This window comes from Thunnus maccoyii, chromosome 15, assembly GCF_910596095.1.
Source record: "Thunnus maccoyii chromosome 15, fThuMac1.1, whole genome shotgun sequence".
Classification (NCBI taxonomy): Eukaryota; Metazoa; Chordata; class Actinopteri; order Scombriformes; family Scombridae; genus Thunnus; species Thunnus maccoyii.
The window spans coordinates 10,537,310-10,553,252 of record NC_056547.1 but is presented as its reverse complement, the minus strand read 5'-3'; the positions used below and the strand labels follow the sequence as shown (position 1 = coordinate 10,553,252).

General features: G+C 40.7%; 1 protein-coding gene across 6 annotated transcripts in view; it reads right to left on the bottom strand.

The window, feature by feature from the left end:
* The window catches only part of LOC121912715 (ephrin type-A receptor 10-like), a 154,555-nt gene that overhangs the window by 113,833 nt on the left and 24,779 nt on the right, over nucleotides 1-15,943 (bottom strand). For all 6 annotated transcript variants that reach the window (XM_042435061.1, XM_042435062.1, XM_042435060.1 and 3 more), the window contains exons 2-3: nucleotides 3,014-3,078; nucleotides 506-1,178 (exon numbers count right to left, since the gene is read on the bottom strand). In XM_042435061.1, the coding sequence (XP_042290995.1) occupies nucleotides 506-1,178; nucleotides 3,014-3,078 (738 nt within the window). The remainder of the gene's footprint in view (nucleotides 1-505; nucleotides 1,179-3,013; nucleotides 3,079-15,943) is intronic.

Here is a 15,943-nt window from a genome sequence, read left to right as displayed (position 1 = left end):
AGAGCAGCAATATGCTTTATTTTGTCTTTTTTCATCAATTTCTACTAAATTCTTGGAACAATCTGAATTGTTAACAGAGGTTGAAATAAAAACCTTACTGCACTGCCAGATTCTTTTACTCCTTTGAAGAAAATAAGACTTTCAGTGCTCAAAAATAGATAATTATTAATTGAGATGGAAAAGATGGAGATTGTTTTTCAATGTTTTCAGTTATTGTTTCTATACTTCCAAAAGCAAGCATATCACAGTCTCACACTGTTCTGATAAAGATGTGAAAAGCTTTAAATAGTTAGACATGAATAGTTCCTTATGTAGTCACATCAATCCCCTCCCTCCTTCTACTTTCACATCTGCTTTACAAACATTTCTGCTCTTTGTTCTTTCATCGTTTTGTTTCCTTCCTTTCGTTACACATTCCCTTCCCTTGTTCCTTTTACTCTCTCTTTGTTCTCTGTCTTCTTTCATCTATCCATGCATCCCCACTGTCTATTTATCCGTTCCCTACCTTCACAGCTGCTGTGTCCCTCCTCGTAGCCGGCGCTGCAGCTGCACTTCCCAATGGGCACCAGCCATTCCCCTTCGGCACTGCAATGCATCCTGGGAGGGCTGTCTGTGTCAACCTCAGAGTTGTTGACACAGGTGCCACGCACCTCTACCAGCGTGGCAAAGGCTGCCTCAGCCACTGTGTCGGGGAAGATTGCCAGGTTCTGGACGGTTGCAAGGCAACGTTTGTAGTATACCCGCACAGCCACAAGTGCCACGCAGGCGCCGACATCCTGGAAGGCCAGATGGAAGCCCTTACGGTTGAGGTGGCCAATCTCCCGCACCTCTGTGTTCAGCTTCATCTTCCTCTCACCCAGGTCGCCCTGCGTGAAGCTCTCATCAGCGGCGATGGTGTCGATCTTGGTGTAGCGGTCCTCTCGAGTGATGCCACCGAGGTCCCTGTCTGACTCAACGTAGAGGAGGTTGAAGGTCTCCTTACAGGTGCCTGCTACACCAGGGATGCTGTTGCAGTCACGAAGCGTGAACTGGAGCTCCACAAAGATGCGCTGACCGCCTCGGCGCGCCACCCAGCCGGTCTGCAGCCAGTTATTCTGCTGCGTGGGCTCCATCACGTTGCACACCTGGTACGTCCGGATAGGCTTGTACTTCTCATCTACACCACTTATCTCCTCCCACTGGAAAGAGAGGGGTAAGGTGGGGAGGGAAAAAGGAGGGGAGATGGACAATAAGGAGGAGTAAATATGGAGATGCAGTGAAGAGGATGAGAGGAAGAATGGCAGCATGGTGTAAGAGAACAGAGAAGGACAACAGGGAGCGAAGGGTGGTGGTGAAGAAACAAAGGAAAAGAGGATGACATTGAAATAACATGGAGGATGAGACAACAAGGGGTAAAGTGATAAAATGAGGCATTAAAAAGAAAGAAAAAGTAATGTAAGGTAGGGGGAGATGACATAGATAATGACAAAGAAAAGAAAGACAGAAAACAGTCAGTTCAGGTTAACAGCGTATTGACAATCTGATGCGTGGGTGTCTGGAAAAAAACACAGAGCACACAGAGAAAATGACAAACTATACATCCTCAGTCATCACATCAGCCTTGAGCAGCATGTCTGAAACTATGGGTCAGGACTTAATTGCCTTTTCAGCCAGTTTCTTTTCATCTCAGCTGCCTTTGGTGCTAAACGTAATGGCATTTGAGTGGAATGTTTGTTAAATATTGTCGCCTACACCCTGCTGATTCATTCCCAAGAAATGGCTTAGAAAAAAAAAAGACATACAGCTAGATTAATCTCAGGTCTTTTCTGCTGGGCCTTTAGCGCAGGAATCATCCTTAAAAATCAAAGTGGTCAAGTGTAAACATGATTTTCCCAATACAAATTTATTTTTTGCCTGAAGTATTGATTTTTACATGTTGGCATTGATTGAGATTCTCTGTGAAAAGAGAAGAGATTATGTATTGATCTTTAACCTGGTGATGGAAATAAGGGGGTTTTGTCTTATTATTGATATGAATAATTGATAATTATTGGCTGACAAAAGGTGTTTTTAAGTGAATTGGCTGCACAAAAAGAACACGGCAGGATAAATTTCAAAGCAACTGCTGCCTTTCTTCTAGATAAGAACATCAGTTAAATATGTTCACCAGCAGCAGCAGAGCCACGTACTTTGATTTACTTTCAGTGAGCAAATTCCCAGTATAAAGAAAAACTGTGAAAAAAACTTCTTATTATTTGTCCAACAGATGAATGATTACAACGGAGACGCTCCGACTTGACAGAACTGAAAGTGAACCGAGCACCAAATGTGAATTTCTCCGTCTCTCAGACATACACAAACAGACACACACACAGAGCAAACCAGACAGTGAAAATGGATTATCTGTGATGGTAATGTGATAAAGTGCACTACTGCCATAGCGACTAAACCAAAGAGGATGGAGTGTGTCCTCTCCTAGTTCTATTGGGGCTGAGGTGAATCACACAAGTCCATTAATCTTAGATATAGCTTTGCATGTGACCACTTCAAGCTGACGGTGATTCAACGCACCCCACGATAAACAATACATATGTGTACTCTGCGCTGTATATGTCAACACACACACACACAATTCCCAACTCATGCTATTTATATAAACAGACATCTTGGGTATGTGTGTATGGAAAAGCCAACCTCTAGGTGGAAAGTGGGTGACAAACTGCTTCAGCATGGGCAGATTCTTTAAAAAGGGCTCCTGCATTCATCTTGCAGTCATAACTTAGGTTTTTAGAAGCCAAATCGATCAACATGTGAGGGGACCATTTATCTGTGGCAGCATATCTGTGTGGCTGGTTTGGATGCTGCAGTGTCCTAGCAGAAACAGCATGTGCAGAAAGAACACGAGGGATGAAATTCGGTGGGCAAGGCCAGCTGTTAAGCAGGCAGCTGTGTTGTGGAACACGGTGAGGGACTGAGTACATGTACATAAACGAATAAACATACAGACAAAGAAAATGCAAGTAGGAAAACTTACTCCATTGGGGGGATATGACGTCCAGCCCAGCTCTGCCTGAGTCTCTTTAGAATTCAGCAGCACAACTGCAGGAAACATAAGAAAGGGGAAAAATAGACAGACAAGCATACAGTTAGAGGTCAATTGAGGTGGCATAATAGAGGCAGTTCACCTTTATTTAAAAAAGGTAGAGTCAGCGATTATAATCCAATACACTTTTTGTCAAATTCAGCAAATATCTCCTTGCGGGCCACTAGCTGTCTGTTCTGTGTGTGCGCTGACAAAAAAAAATCCTGTGTCCATACACAGCACTGTCTCTGTAAATCAGCATGTAAACACAGTGGTTTGGAGCGAGCCACACAACCACCACCACTACTCCGGCCAATCAGCAACCAAATCTGTTTCTATCACATTTAGTGAAGTGTAATATGGGCAGGCAGCTGTTAAAAAAAAAAAATCACAAATATCCCGCTGTACATGTGTTTTGAACTTATTAACTGTATCAATAAATCAATAAAAACAAACACCGTTGATTTTTTCCCGTGGAGGCCACATGCAAACTATTTTACACAGTAGTTCTATTCAGTAAATATCTGCTGTCAGTCAGCCTGGTGAAGCCAGTTTGGCCGGCTGTTGTCCTCTCAGCTTCCCAGGAGCTGCAGCTGACAGACGGCAGCTTGTGTGGACAGAGACGCTGAATGCAGGTCGAGTGAGAAGTGGGGAGGCTGCAGAGAGGCGGAGAGTGTGTGAGTGTTGTGCTCACATGAGATGAAATTTTTTTTCCCCCCATTCGTGATGATTTGTGAGAGGAACAGAAGTGACTCTACAGCTGACGCATCGCTCTGGATTCTGCCATATTTCTCTTTTGGCTGTTGCCTTGGCAATGCGTGTCCCTGAATTTGGAGGTGGAGCTTCTGAAGGAGAAGGAAGGGAGGGGTGTATCTGTTTGGCTGTTCAGTTCAAATATCAATAGTCTTTCTCTGACTGCCTTTAATCTTGTAGAGATAAATACTGTAAATTTGTCAACAGTGTGCAGCGAACACATGATAACAGAACAAGATGAAGACTTACTCATAAAGACAGAGTGGTCTTAAGTCTAACGGTTTAAGTGCAATGTGACATGTTACATTTGGGATAATGAAAGAAAACCATTAGCATTGAGGCTGGCTTGTAAAAATCTGGTGGGGTGAACGTATCCTTTGATAAGTGCATTAATATCCATCTGAGGACGTAAGCTGGACAAAGAGCTTTCCATCATCCTCTGGCATCACCAATAAAAACACATCACACACACACATTTGCAAACAAAACAGGACCACAGAGCTTTCAAAACAAGCCAAGAGACAAAGAGGGACCTCAGTTAGCTTTCAATGGTGTAGTAGAGAAAACACAATACTTAAAAGTCTAAAAAAGTCTATATTCTATGAGTTTTCTTTTCAGCACCACGGACAGCAGGAGAGAGCAAGCGCTGAGTCTGTTTTCAGGACCACGGACAGCTCCACAAGAAAAAAAGATCAATTAGTGTGCAGCGAGAGGAAGCTCAGAGGGTTACTGCTTCAAATGCTCAAATAAAAACAGAAATGTGAAGTTTCCAAAGGAACATATAGTAAAAGAGTTAACATTTTTATGTTTAAGTGTTTTTCTTAAAAGTACCTTTACCAAAATACCAGCACAGAAACATAACTGAGTACCACTGAATCAGTTCCATTTCTGAATACTTTTACTTTTGATACTTTATGTACATCTTGTTGCTAAAACTTCAATACTTTCACTGACAGCATACATTATCAACTAGAGCTGCAAATTAATATTATCATTATTACTGATTCATCTGGCAGACACAGGTGTTGTTACTCAAGCATGTTAGACAATGATATACTATGAATACAGAGAAAAGAAGCAAATCCACACATTTGAGAAGCTGGATACTTAAAAGTAAATTTGCTAAAACATGTAAAAATTAACATACCTAAAATTTTATGTGCAAGAGTGTTACTTATAATGGAGTATTTTTACAAACTTTTTACTTGTTCAAACCAAAGTTTGATGTCTTTAAGCAGTGAGAATGGGCGTTGTTTCAGACTCAGTAGTATGCTGCAGGCAAACATGAAAGCCATCATCAGCACATTTATCTTAATCTATAATGTTATAACAACATATGTAGTGACATATGGTGAGCTGTATTATCACCTCATCTTTGAAGGATTTTGCTGATATTAGAGTTACCCATGCTTTAAGCTTGTCTGCTTAAAAAGACCCACTCCCCAACACACGCACACACACACACACACACCAAGTTTCAGGTTCTTGCGCAGTGTTCCCGTCACCTACAGCCTTGAGGCAATATGAGATCTGACAACTAGAAAAAGACATTGTTTGAGCACTCTGAAGAGTACACTGTGCAAAGAGGGCTTTTTCATTCTTGAACAGTGCTACTTTCAGTCTTGTACTTGTGCTTGGCTTTAACTTTTGTTTTCTATGTCTACTTCCAACCACTTCAGGAACCTTGTAAGAGCTATCGAAAATAACCTGCATGACACAATCTAGAGTAGGCAGCAGACTCATTGACAAGTAACCATTTCTCTTCATCCTGTGCAACTCTCACATTTTTGAAAAGTATGACTTTGATCTCATACCTGCTGCTACGTGAGAAAATATTTGGCCTTATGAACATTAAGAACAGCAAAAAGTAGAAACCTACGCAGTCTGACTCATGCTGTAGGCTTTGTACGATGTGGTGACTCGAGACCTGTAATCTTACTGCTGATGTACTGAAAGGGAAGAAGGACTTTAGGTTTTACACTGGCAAAGTGTCAAAATAAAATTGTCCATACACTGGCTGAACTTTTCAAACAAACCTGTAGAAAACATGCAGCAAAAATAGCATAAGAAAACTACCTTTTCAGAGGTGTTCTTTTAAATAATACTCACAACAATGGATGCTTTATTTAGCTTGCTTCACCCCAAGGCCCTGATTCAATCAACTCAGGGGAAGAAATATTAATGCAAGGTTATATAAGTGCTTTGAGATTGATAGAAAAGACCGGCTCTGTGGTGTCACCACAGTTTGGATATTGTAAATCCAGAACCCAAAGAGGCCAATGAGAGTGAATAGATTTTTCTACTTTTTTTTTGGTTTGCTTGAAAAGGAGACAGCGGCACCTTGGCTAGAGTGCAGAGAAGTCTTGCCTTGGTCTATGTGAGATCCTTTACTAAACACTTAACTTTATTGTTTTTGGGTTAACACCGCCGGGTGCCCAAAGCATGGTTCTGTGGTTAGCTGATAACATAGAGGCATTTGGAGAAGATTAGAGCGGGAGAGGGCAAGGGTGGTGGAGAGACACAGAGGAGGGCTGAGGCGGGAGGCAAAGACTGACGATGAAAGAAAAATAATCAGCGGAGGAGGGTGAGGGGAAGAAAGAAGAGAGCCAACATGAAAGAGAGGAGAAAAAAAAGTTGAGCTGGCAAGAGAGACAGAAAATAAAAGGAAGAGAGAAAGGAGCACATGAAGTGCAAATAAATGAATACACCGGGTAATACACAGAGGGATGAGTGTGCCTTAGTGAGCAGTCACTCAGTCAGTCAGAGAGAGACACAGAGGACAAAGTTGGCACTATGATCACACACTGAATATAAGTCATGTAATCACAGTCTAGTTAGACAGACTAATGGGTCTTTAGGGGTAGGCGGGGGAGAGAGAAATACACAGAGACAGATAAGAGTAAGAGACAGAGAAAGAGAAAAAAGTAAAGCAAAGAAAGCCAAAGCAGGGGAAGGAAGGGTCACTAAAAGAAGGGGAGAGGGAAAAAGTTAGAGAAAGAACACAAGACAAAGAAACAAAAGCTCTCCCTATCTGCTACCCATGGCTCGGACTAATAGCCATGACACATTAGCTACTAAACACTCATTTCAAAAGGTTGTTTCATAAATAATTGCCCGTCATTACAGGGACAGTTTTGCCTTTTTGTGTCCTATTTAGGACATGCATAAGGAAGCTGACTTTCATCACTAACAGAAAAAAAACACAACATGATCACAAGTAGATGATGTATAAAGAGTAGCCAGAGCCTGCTTTGACCATAATGTGTGGAACGCTAGAATAAAAAAGAGTTGCTAGATCTCTGCGGCACTCAATTCAGATCTGATGAAGTTTGATTGTTTCGATGAAAAATGTGAAAAATCAGAGTATGAAGGAGAGTTGACCAGAGATTCTCTTTGACTTTCTGTTTAACCTGTTGAAACATACAGAAAAAATTAATTCCTACAAGAAGGCACAGAAACGGTCCCAGTAATGGAGCAAATTTGATGGTGCTGTCTGGCCTGACTTTCAAATATTTCACTTTAGCAAACTCTCCGGTTCCAGAAACCACTCATTTGAATGAAAGGAATGCAAAAGCAGACACTCCACAGCAATGCCGAGAGGGATTTTTTTAATCCCCTTTGGAGTGATGTGTGTTTTTCCCTCAGAAATGAGACCTTTATGAATGTTTCCGGGCTGCAGGATGTTTTATGAGAGGAGGAGAGTCTTCGATTTTGATACAATCATGTGTGTTGCTGCTCTGTGTTTTAATATATTCGTGTCTGTGCCTGGGTGTGTGTGAAGGTGTAGGAGGTGGCGGTTATAAAGGGATTTCGAGTTGCTTTCCTTTTTTGGTTTTGCTGTCAGAGTTCTCATTAAAAGCGTATTTAAAGTCTAAGCATCTCTTTCTACCTCCCTCCGTCACCTCACCCACTCTTTCATCTTTTGTCTGGTTTGTGTGATATATGTATCCGTGCTGGTTCACACAGATGAGACACAGTGACAGATACAAGGCAAGTACTGAGGGAAAAGACGGCTGTAGGACAGATGTACTCTACAGCACACAGGTCAAGTATACTAAATAATAAAAGCTGGCCTTTCTTTTCTCTAGAACGCAACAGGAAGAAAGCTCTGTCTGAGAGGCTAATTCTAAGGGCTTCCAAGGTTAAGGAGTCTCATTCTTTCAGCTTGAACCAAGTGTATGTGTAACTCTTGAGCTGAGAGTAAAAAGGCTCTCAAGGCCAAGACTTTTATCTGAAAGGAGAAAGAAACAAGCAGAAATAACAAATAGAGATGTGCAATGCTCTACTTGCCTAAGAAATAAAAAGGTATGCATAAATATTGTGGGTTTTGTCAAAGACATACTGTCACAGACAATACACAATCTCACCCACAAGTACACACTAACATACAGACGATTTAAATCCCTCCCAGTGAATGGGGCTCATTTCATAATTCGCCACGGTGATGTTCTATAGTTTCATGCCAGGATTAGCTCCTGCATTGGCTGTCCTCCCTGTGACCCCATGCTACTTATCAGCCAGCCGACACCCGAGGAGACCACGGAGCTCAGGAAGCTCAACCTGTCCGAAGAGAGAGTACCGAGACAGGGATAAGAGCAGTCCACCGACGCTCCCTCTGGCATAGCTATTGTCCAGGCATTATCCTTCTCATACTGTAATGCCAGGAGAGTGGAGGAGGATACTGGAACTATGAGGAGGTTGCAAATAAAATGGAGAGAGTGAGAGGAGGACAATCTAAGATATAACAGTGCTTTAACCTTTGGACTCAAATTGAAGTTGAAGTAGATTTGTACTCCCTAAGGAGTTGACTTTACAGAGACTTCAAAACAAAAACAATAAAGTCTTAGGTTTGAACTTATAGGAAATAAAAAATTGAGACAGTGACAGGCAGGCTTGCATAGCCATATTCCTAGAATATTTAATTATTAGGTCTTTGCAGTAGGGAGACATGATTTCACTTAAGGGAAAACACTGTTATCATAGCTTTGATAAGAAAATGTTAATCATCAGCTTTCAAAGACCTGGGTGAATTGCCTCAATGACTTTAGACTTGACTTGCACTTGTAATGATTTTAGACTCGACTTGAATTTTTCTATGATAGATTCGAAATTTTGACTTTTGACATGTCTCAGCAGACTTAAGACTTGACTTCAGACTTGCTTTGACAGTCTTAAGATTTGACTTTGACTTGTTTCAATGACTTGAGACTTGAAACACTTGTCTTGACTTGAGGCTTGGATTGAGACAGACTAGAAACTTGACTTAGACTTGTGTCAGTGACTTCAGATTTAACTTGACCCATCTGTCCTGAACTTGAAAGTTGACTTGGACTTCAGTGGCCTGAGACTTGATGTCTAACACTTGTGATATATAGCTGAATGAAAATAAGCTACAAAATAAAGTCAATCATTTGAATGAGAAGAGATGTTGTGTATACCTGCACCCATAGGGATTTTCGGCAGGATACTCTGTTGATCCCCAGGGACACTGGTTATTCACTTGCCCCCAGAACAGAAATATTGAAGTAGAAGCACCCTTGATACTGGCTGGAATTTACAGTTTTGCTCAAGGACAATAGAGCAGGGTGGGGGGACATGGGACTTGGAGGGCCTGAATCTCAGCACTTCACATGAAAAATGATCTTCCTGCTTGCTACCAAACGTCGTGCTGCTCAAAGATGTGGGAGGGCAGATAATATATAGTTCAACAGAAGCAATACAGTAATACTGCTGCAGGACAGATAAAAAAGAATAAATGGATGGGGATATGAAGTGTCACATAAAAACACAAACAAGCACATAAAAGATAAATGCTGTGTATAAACGGACACACACACACACAAATCGGGAACAAACATACACACCACCTTCTTACTTAGACAAATGGTGTCAAGGAACTCACTTTGTCCTGCTATACACACACACACACACACACACATACACACAGGCACAGCCAGTGGGACCATAATAGCCTTTCTAACAGCAGAGCACATTAACTTCACGGGGCTCTCCTTTTAACAGAGTCATTAAACTTTCAACTTCAGTAATGTGACATACTGTACAGAGACTAGGCTGTCTGCTCTCTGAAGCCCACCAAGCAATTACCTACATGATGCATGACAATGGGGTGAACAGTTAAATGCTATCATGGTACAGTACATATGTCTCTTATCTATATAATGTGCTAAAATAAGCTGTCAAGCTACAGTATCAACTATAATACAGTAAAGTAAATCATCTTATTTGAGTGATAGAGATAGTTTATAAGCAACATTTCATTTTCAGTTATCATAGTTTATCATTTTTATCATTATCAAGCTTATTTTACAACTGTAAAATGTCCAGCTTAGTACAAAAAAAATGAATACAGGCCACTATATCGATTTTTGTAACTTTCATACATCAATTATTTTTATCTACCTCAAAAATCCAGTATCAACTGGGCTCTAATCGCTCAAAATTGTTGGTAGTTATTCTTCTGTCCATTGACTAATTTAAGCATTGCTATAAACTAATATAAACTACAAAGCAAACTCTATACAGTATACCTCTGATGGTGTACTTTAGGTGATTACATGTATATTTTAATGTTGATGGTCCGCAAAAAAAGTAGGATAAAAGGATATAAATGTTGACATAAATGGCAGAGCAGAGAGTCAAAATGAAAAAAAAAGGTAATTAAACATATAGTAATAATTAATGCTACAATGACTAATTGATTGACAGAAAATTAATTACAGCAATTACTGTATTTTGATAATCGAATAACAGTTTAGCTCATTTTTCAAGCAAAAACAAAGAAAGGAGGAAAAGGTTCCAGTTTCTCAAATGTGATAATTTGCTATTTTTCTTCTCTTCTATCATTTATGACAGGGAACTGAATATCTTGTTTTGTTAGCCAGACAAAACAAGCAAATTAAGGACATCACCATGGCCTCTAACAAGTTGTGAATGCAATTTTTTTCACTATGTTTCAACATTTCATAGGCTAAATAATTAATCAAGAAAACAATCATTCATTAGAGCCCATCTCTTAATAAGTGCATTGTTAAAAGAAAAAAAAAAATACAAAACTTGGCCCTAAGTACTTGTTAGCTCTTGTTGAGCCAGCCATTGAGGTGGTCTGTAAAAAAGAGAGTAGAGACAAGTTCAGTTTTGTGTGAAGGGAGGTATATCCTGGCTGATGATAGGTATGAACGTGCTAATCTTCTCACAGCTTTATGTGTTAAGAAAAAAAACAAAAAAAAACAAAACCCTGCTATCTCACACCAGTTGCAGGATGTGAGAACGAACAGGTGTTGTATGGTCAGAATGCTACACTTTTATGTTATTATTTTCCAGGGCTGTCTTAGTCCGACCAGAAAGAAGGAAGACTTCAATAGGGAGAAGTCCAGAGAAACCAGTTTCAGTTCCAGACAATGACTGTAAAGAATACATTTCACAAGAGAAAACATGAAAGACATAAGCCTAAAGAAAAAAAAACAAGGCTAAACTGCATGGACACAGACAATAGGTGATGCATTGAAATCACTATTACTATTATTGTACTGTAGCACCACTAGAGACAAAGTACATCACCTGGTACATAATGTCCATGTGCGTCTATGTGTCCAGCACATTACCTCTCTTTCAAATCACTTTTAACCTCATCTTCCTAATCTTCTCCCCCCCCATAATTCTCAGTTTTTCCTCCCCGTTTCCCCTTCTCACTACCTCTCTTGCAGTGCCAGTCTTGAATCTGAATGACCACCTGTTACGACAGATCGCTTCCAGGGGGGAATAAAGTGAGTGTGTGTATGCATGTTTGTGTGTGCTTGAGGGAGAGACGAAAAGAAAAGAGCCATTGAGTGAGTCAGAGAAACAGTGACAGCAGAGAGTGTGTGTTTGGGGGAGGGTTGGGAGGGTGGGCGGGGAACGGGAGAGGAGGAAAAAGCAAATGCAAGAGGCGAAGAGTGAGGACTGACTGTAAAAAGAAAAAAAAATGAGAATGACAGGTAGAGTCAAGCATGTAAGGAAGAAAAAGAGACGCTATTAAACTTATACCTGCTGCTACTGCATAAATACACACCTGCAAGGCTTTTTTTTTTATTACAATATGTTCCAAAGCTCCAAGATACATAAATATTCCCTCCTTTCTCTTTCACAGACACTTGGTAAAGGAATGATAGAAAGATAAGGAACAAAAGGAAGAAACATGCCAACAGATGAAACGTGAGAGACAAAGGAGGAGAGAGAAATAGAGAGACCGCAGGCCGAAGGAACTTATTTTCATTTGTAGGTTCTTGTAAAAGGTTGTAATTGGTTGTCTGGATTGATGTAGTGAGGGTGGTGAGAGTGCTGTCAGGTCTTATTGTTACGACAGACTGGCTCCTAGGCACAGGCTTGGGAACAGCGCTTTACTGGAAAGTGGGCTGAAAGTGAAACTTTTGCAAAGCAGACCAAAGCGACATACACAGCAAAGACTGGACAAATAAAAATGAGGGGCCTATTTAGTAATCTATCACAGGTTTCATTTAGGACACAGAAATTCAAAGTAGCTTCTTCTCTTCCATGACTGCTGGCTCCGGTTCAGACACACTACTATAACCCTGGTTTTTAGCGAGGGGATGAGCTGTTTAAAAAGAACAAGTGGACCCTACCAGAAGAACTATTTAAAAGGATGGACAGAGTGGTAAGCAATGGGACAAATGTAGAAACCACTTCAGGAACAGTCACAGCACTAAAAGCAGAGTGCTGGAAATAAAACGCTGGAATATTCAATGGCAGGCGAACATGTCAGTGAAAGAGACTCTCATTGATATTGACAAAAAGAGAAGATGGAAAAGAGCAAAAGGATGAAAGAGGACCAAAGATTCAAATATAGACAAAGGGAGAGATCTTCCCCCAACATGCTGTAATGACTCAGCTCTCCATTTTTGGGTTCATGAACTAGCTACCGATACTGTCATACACCATGTATGGAGATTTACCCTTCCCACATAGAGCATTTATAGAGCTTCATGAGTCCAAAATTGGTCACGAATCAGTAGGTTTGGGCGGCACAGACATTGGCTCCAGAAATAGACTTAATCTATGCCCAGTAAAAAATCTTTGGTTGATTTGAAAGACATAGTTATATGGGGATATTCTATATTTTTCTTGCTGTCATTAAATTTCATGTGCAGAGAAAAGTATTGTGTATTGAGAGTAAAGGATAATTAGAGGATAACATACTGAATTTCTTTAAGAAATTTACAATACAGCACAAAGTCAATTGGTTGTGATATCTAGGACAACAAGCTAGCGAAGCTCTGTCAACGGAACTGCATTCCTGTGTATGCGTAGTGCTGTCTGCCTCACACACACAACTACTCTCCAGTGAATGAAAATCTTTTTAGTCTTTGGAGCCATTTCTAAACAAACTATTGTAACCATCGCCTTCGGGGTGAGAGAACAAGTCACCCAGTGCGATAGTGTGGCTCACTGACGAGTTTTTAATAGTGTTTGGATGACAACGTAGGTCTACGGCACAGAGGAATATAGATATAACAGGCTTTGGATACACACACAGCGCTTGTGAGTAGGATGAGTTCATTGTTGGTTTGGCTCTGCACATGAGATTTGTTGACAATAAAAAGAAAATATAGAAAATTACCAGCCAAATCCTTTAAATAGCAAAGAGAGGTTCCTTTATACTACTTCATCAGCATTTACGGCATTAAAAGTGACACAAATAACTAACTTCTAAAATAATCATTTGCACAACATCAGTACTTTGTAATAGAGCCATAATACGGAGCTCTAATGGGGCTTAATTTGCTGATAGCTGACCCAAGAACACATCACTTATATGCTCAGTTTAAAGAGTTTGTAAGCCATTGGCATACTATTCCTGTTGAAGGTATAATGGTAGCCAATGAGAAATTTTGACCCTCTCTCCCATCCCTACTAGCCAGAATTTGAATGTTTGTCGTTTGTCAAATAGTGCAACCTTGCTACCTTAAAGTAAACAATTCAAAACTTTTAATGTTCAATTAAACGCCTTAGTGCCAAAAATATTTTCATTCCACTGTAAGCCAAGGATAATGAAAAGAGGCTTTTTGGAAACAATAGGCCTTGACTTAAACAAAAAGGATGCATTTGTTTTGTTTCTACAGTAAACAACACATATTCAACACTGGAACTTTTAAAAGTAGCAACCATTTCCATTATATTTTTAACCGAGCAGCTGACTCTTATGCAATCACACATCTATGTTATGGTATACATCATTCTATTTAAGTAAGCATAGCATACTGTAATTCTGTAATGGTTAGAAGTCATCAGAGCTGAGTGCACATATGTGTGGTGCTCAGTGAGGCAATTTAAATTGGCTTGCATGACAGAAGAGTTCATGGCTACAGATGGCATAAGAAGGGTGCATAGTAACTGTATCTTACAGAAATGCCTGAAGATTGAAACAAGTTGAATTAGAGGTTATACATATAGAAGGAACAGAGGTCAACCACTCACATGGGATTTGCATGTATAGTCACGTGGATGGCTGCGTTTGTGTAGCATGTACAGTGTGGGTGCAGAGGCGTTAGCATGTCTGTGTACAACATAGAAGAGGACTTGCTTCATTAAAGGCTGATATTCAGCACCAAATGAACTATCATGTGTGTTTGCCTGTGCATAGTCTCTCTCTCTCTCTCTCTCTAAGAAAACGAGACTGAAAATGTCATTGAAGGCAGATTTAGTAGAAAGAAGCAAACTTTCCCCTCGCCATTTTCACTTGCAATGACACTCACAAACACATAATTATATTCCCTTGTTTCAGAGACAAGCTAGAGTGTTAACCTTTTTGAGTGCGGAAGACTCTCTCAAATGTCATAAAAACACAGAGTGCAAAGCAAAAGTGGCATGTGTGGCATTCATGTCTGCACTCGCAAAACACACACTACATATGTTTTGACATGCACGTCCACGAGTCAATAGAACTTGAATTTGTGCGTGCATAATACAAGTGCACCTGCATCAGCATATGTCATGCATGATTGGCCTCAAAACATTGAACGCCAGCATTTTAGCATTATTGGATATATGTACCAGAGTGTGTGTGTGTGTGTTTGTGTATGAGCTACCAAGTCCCTCCTAGTCTTGCGATACCAGACAATCAGAGACAACCTACGCCCCTTACATTTTTTCAAGGACATGCCTTACTGGAAATGATGCCCCCCTCCCCCAATTCTCCTCCATAGTGAACTGCATGTCACTGCCCCAATATGAAGGGCCACCCTAAAGACTTTGGGCTGGTTCTGCAATGCAGGTTTTTCAAAAATTCTCTAATTGTTACCACCCAGTTTTAACAGCGAAACCTGGGAGATTGTCCTCAGTCTCTATGAGCAAAGCGTTTAGAGACTTTGACCTGTGAGTCTAAGTCCCTCCCCGCCCGTGCCTTTAAATTCCCCACATACACACCGAGCCCTGGTTTTAATTCTGGGAACGCCTTACTTGCAGCCTTTCAGGAGGACTGTTAAATAATAGAAGTCTGTATCTTTGCACTGTGCCACTACTTCCTCCATCTTCTCCCTTAGTCTCTCCTCAGTCCAGCGCACCAAGCAGCCAGCAGACTGCATTATTTAACTAGACACTCATTCAGGCCACAATCTTGAATACAGCCTGCTGGGGCCTCATAGTTTGATGTCAGCGCAACAGAGGGCAAAAGAAAACAGGGTGACATAGGCAGGGCAAAGTAAAGTGATAGTGCGTGACAAAGAGAAGTAAAAGTTATTGTTTTTTCATGTTCATCATTTATAATACCTTCCTCTTTGGCTTCTCACCTCTATTTCTCCTACACTCACCCCACACTTGTTTACCTCCTTTCTCTTCCTTCAGGATCACCAATTCCCACCATTTCTCCTCTCACCTGCTTTCGCCTCTGTCATTCTTTCTCCTCTGCTTCCATCTACCCCTCCTTAGCTCCCTTCATTTCTCCCTCTCTCTTATTCATAAGTGAGGGAGGATAGGAGAGGGCAGAACAGTTACATAAGTGCAGAGGAGCTCCAAGGCTTTGTGCTGACTTTGTTTTCCCTCCTCTGGTTCAATTTGAGAACCACTTTAGATTAAATTAGGTCATCTTCTTCTACATTCACCTCTCCTCGTCTCTTT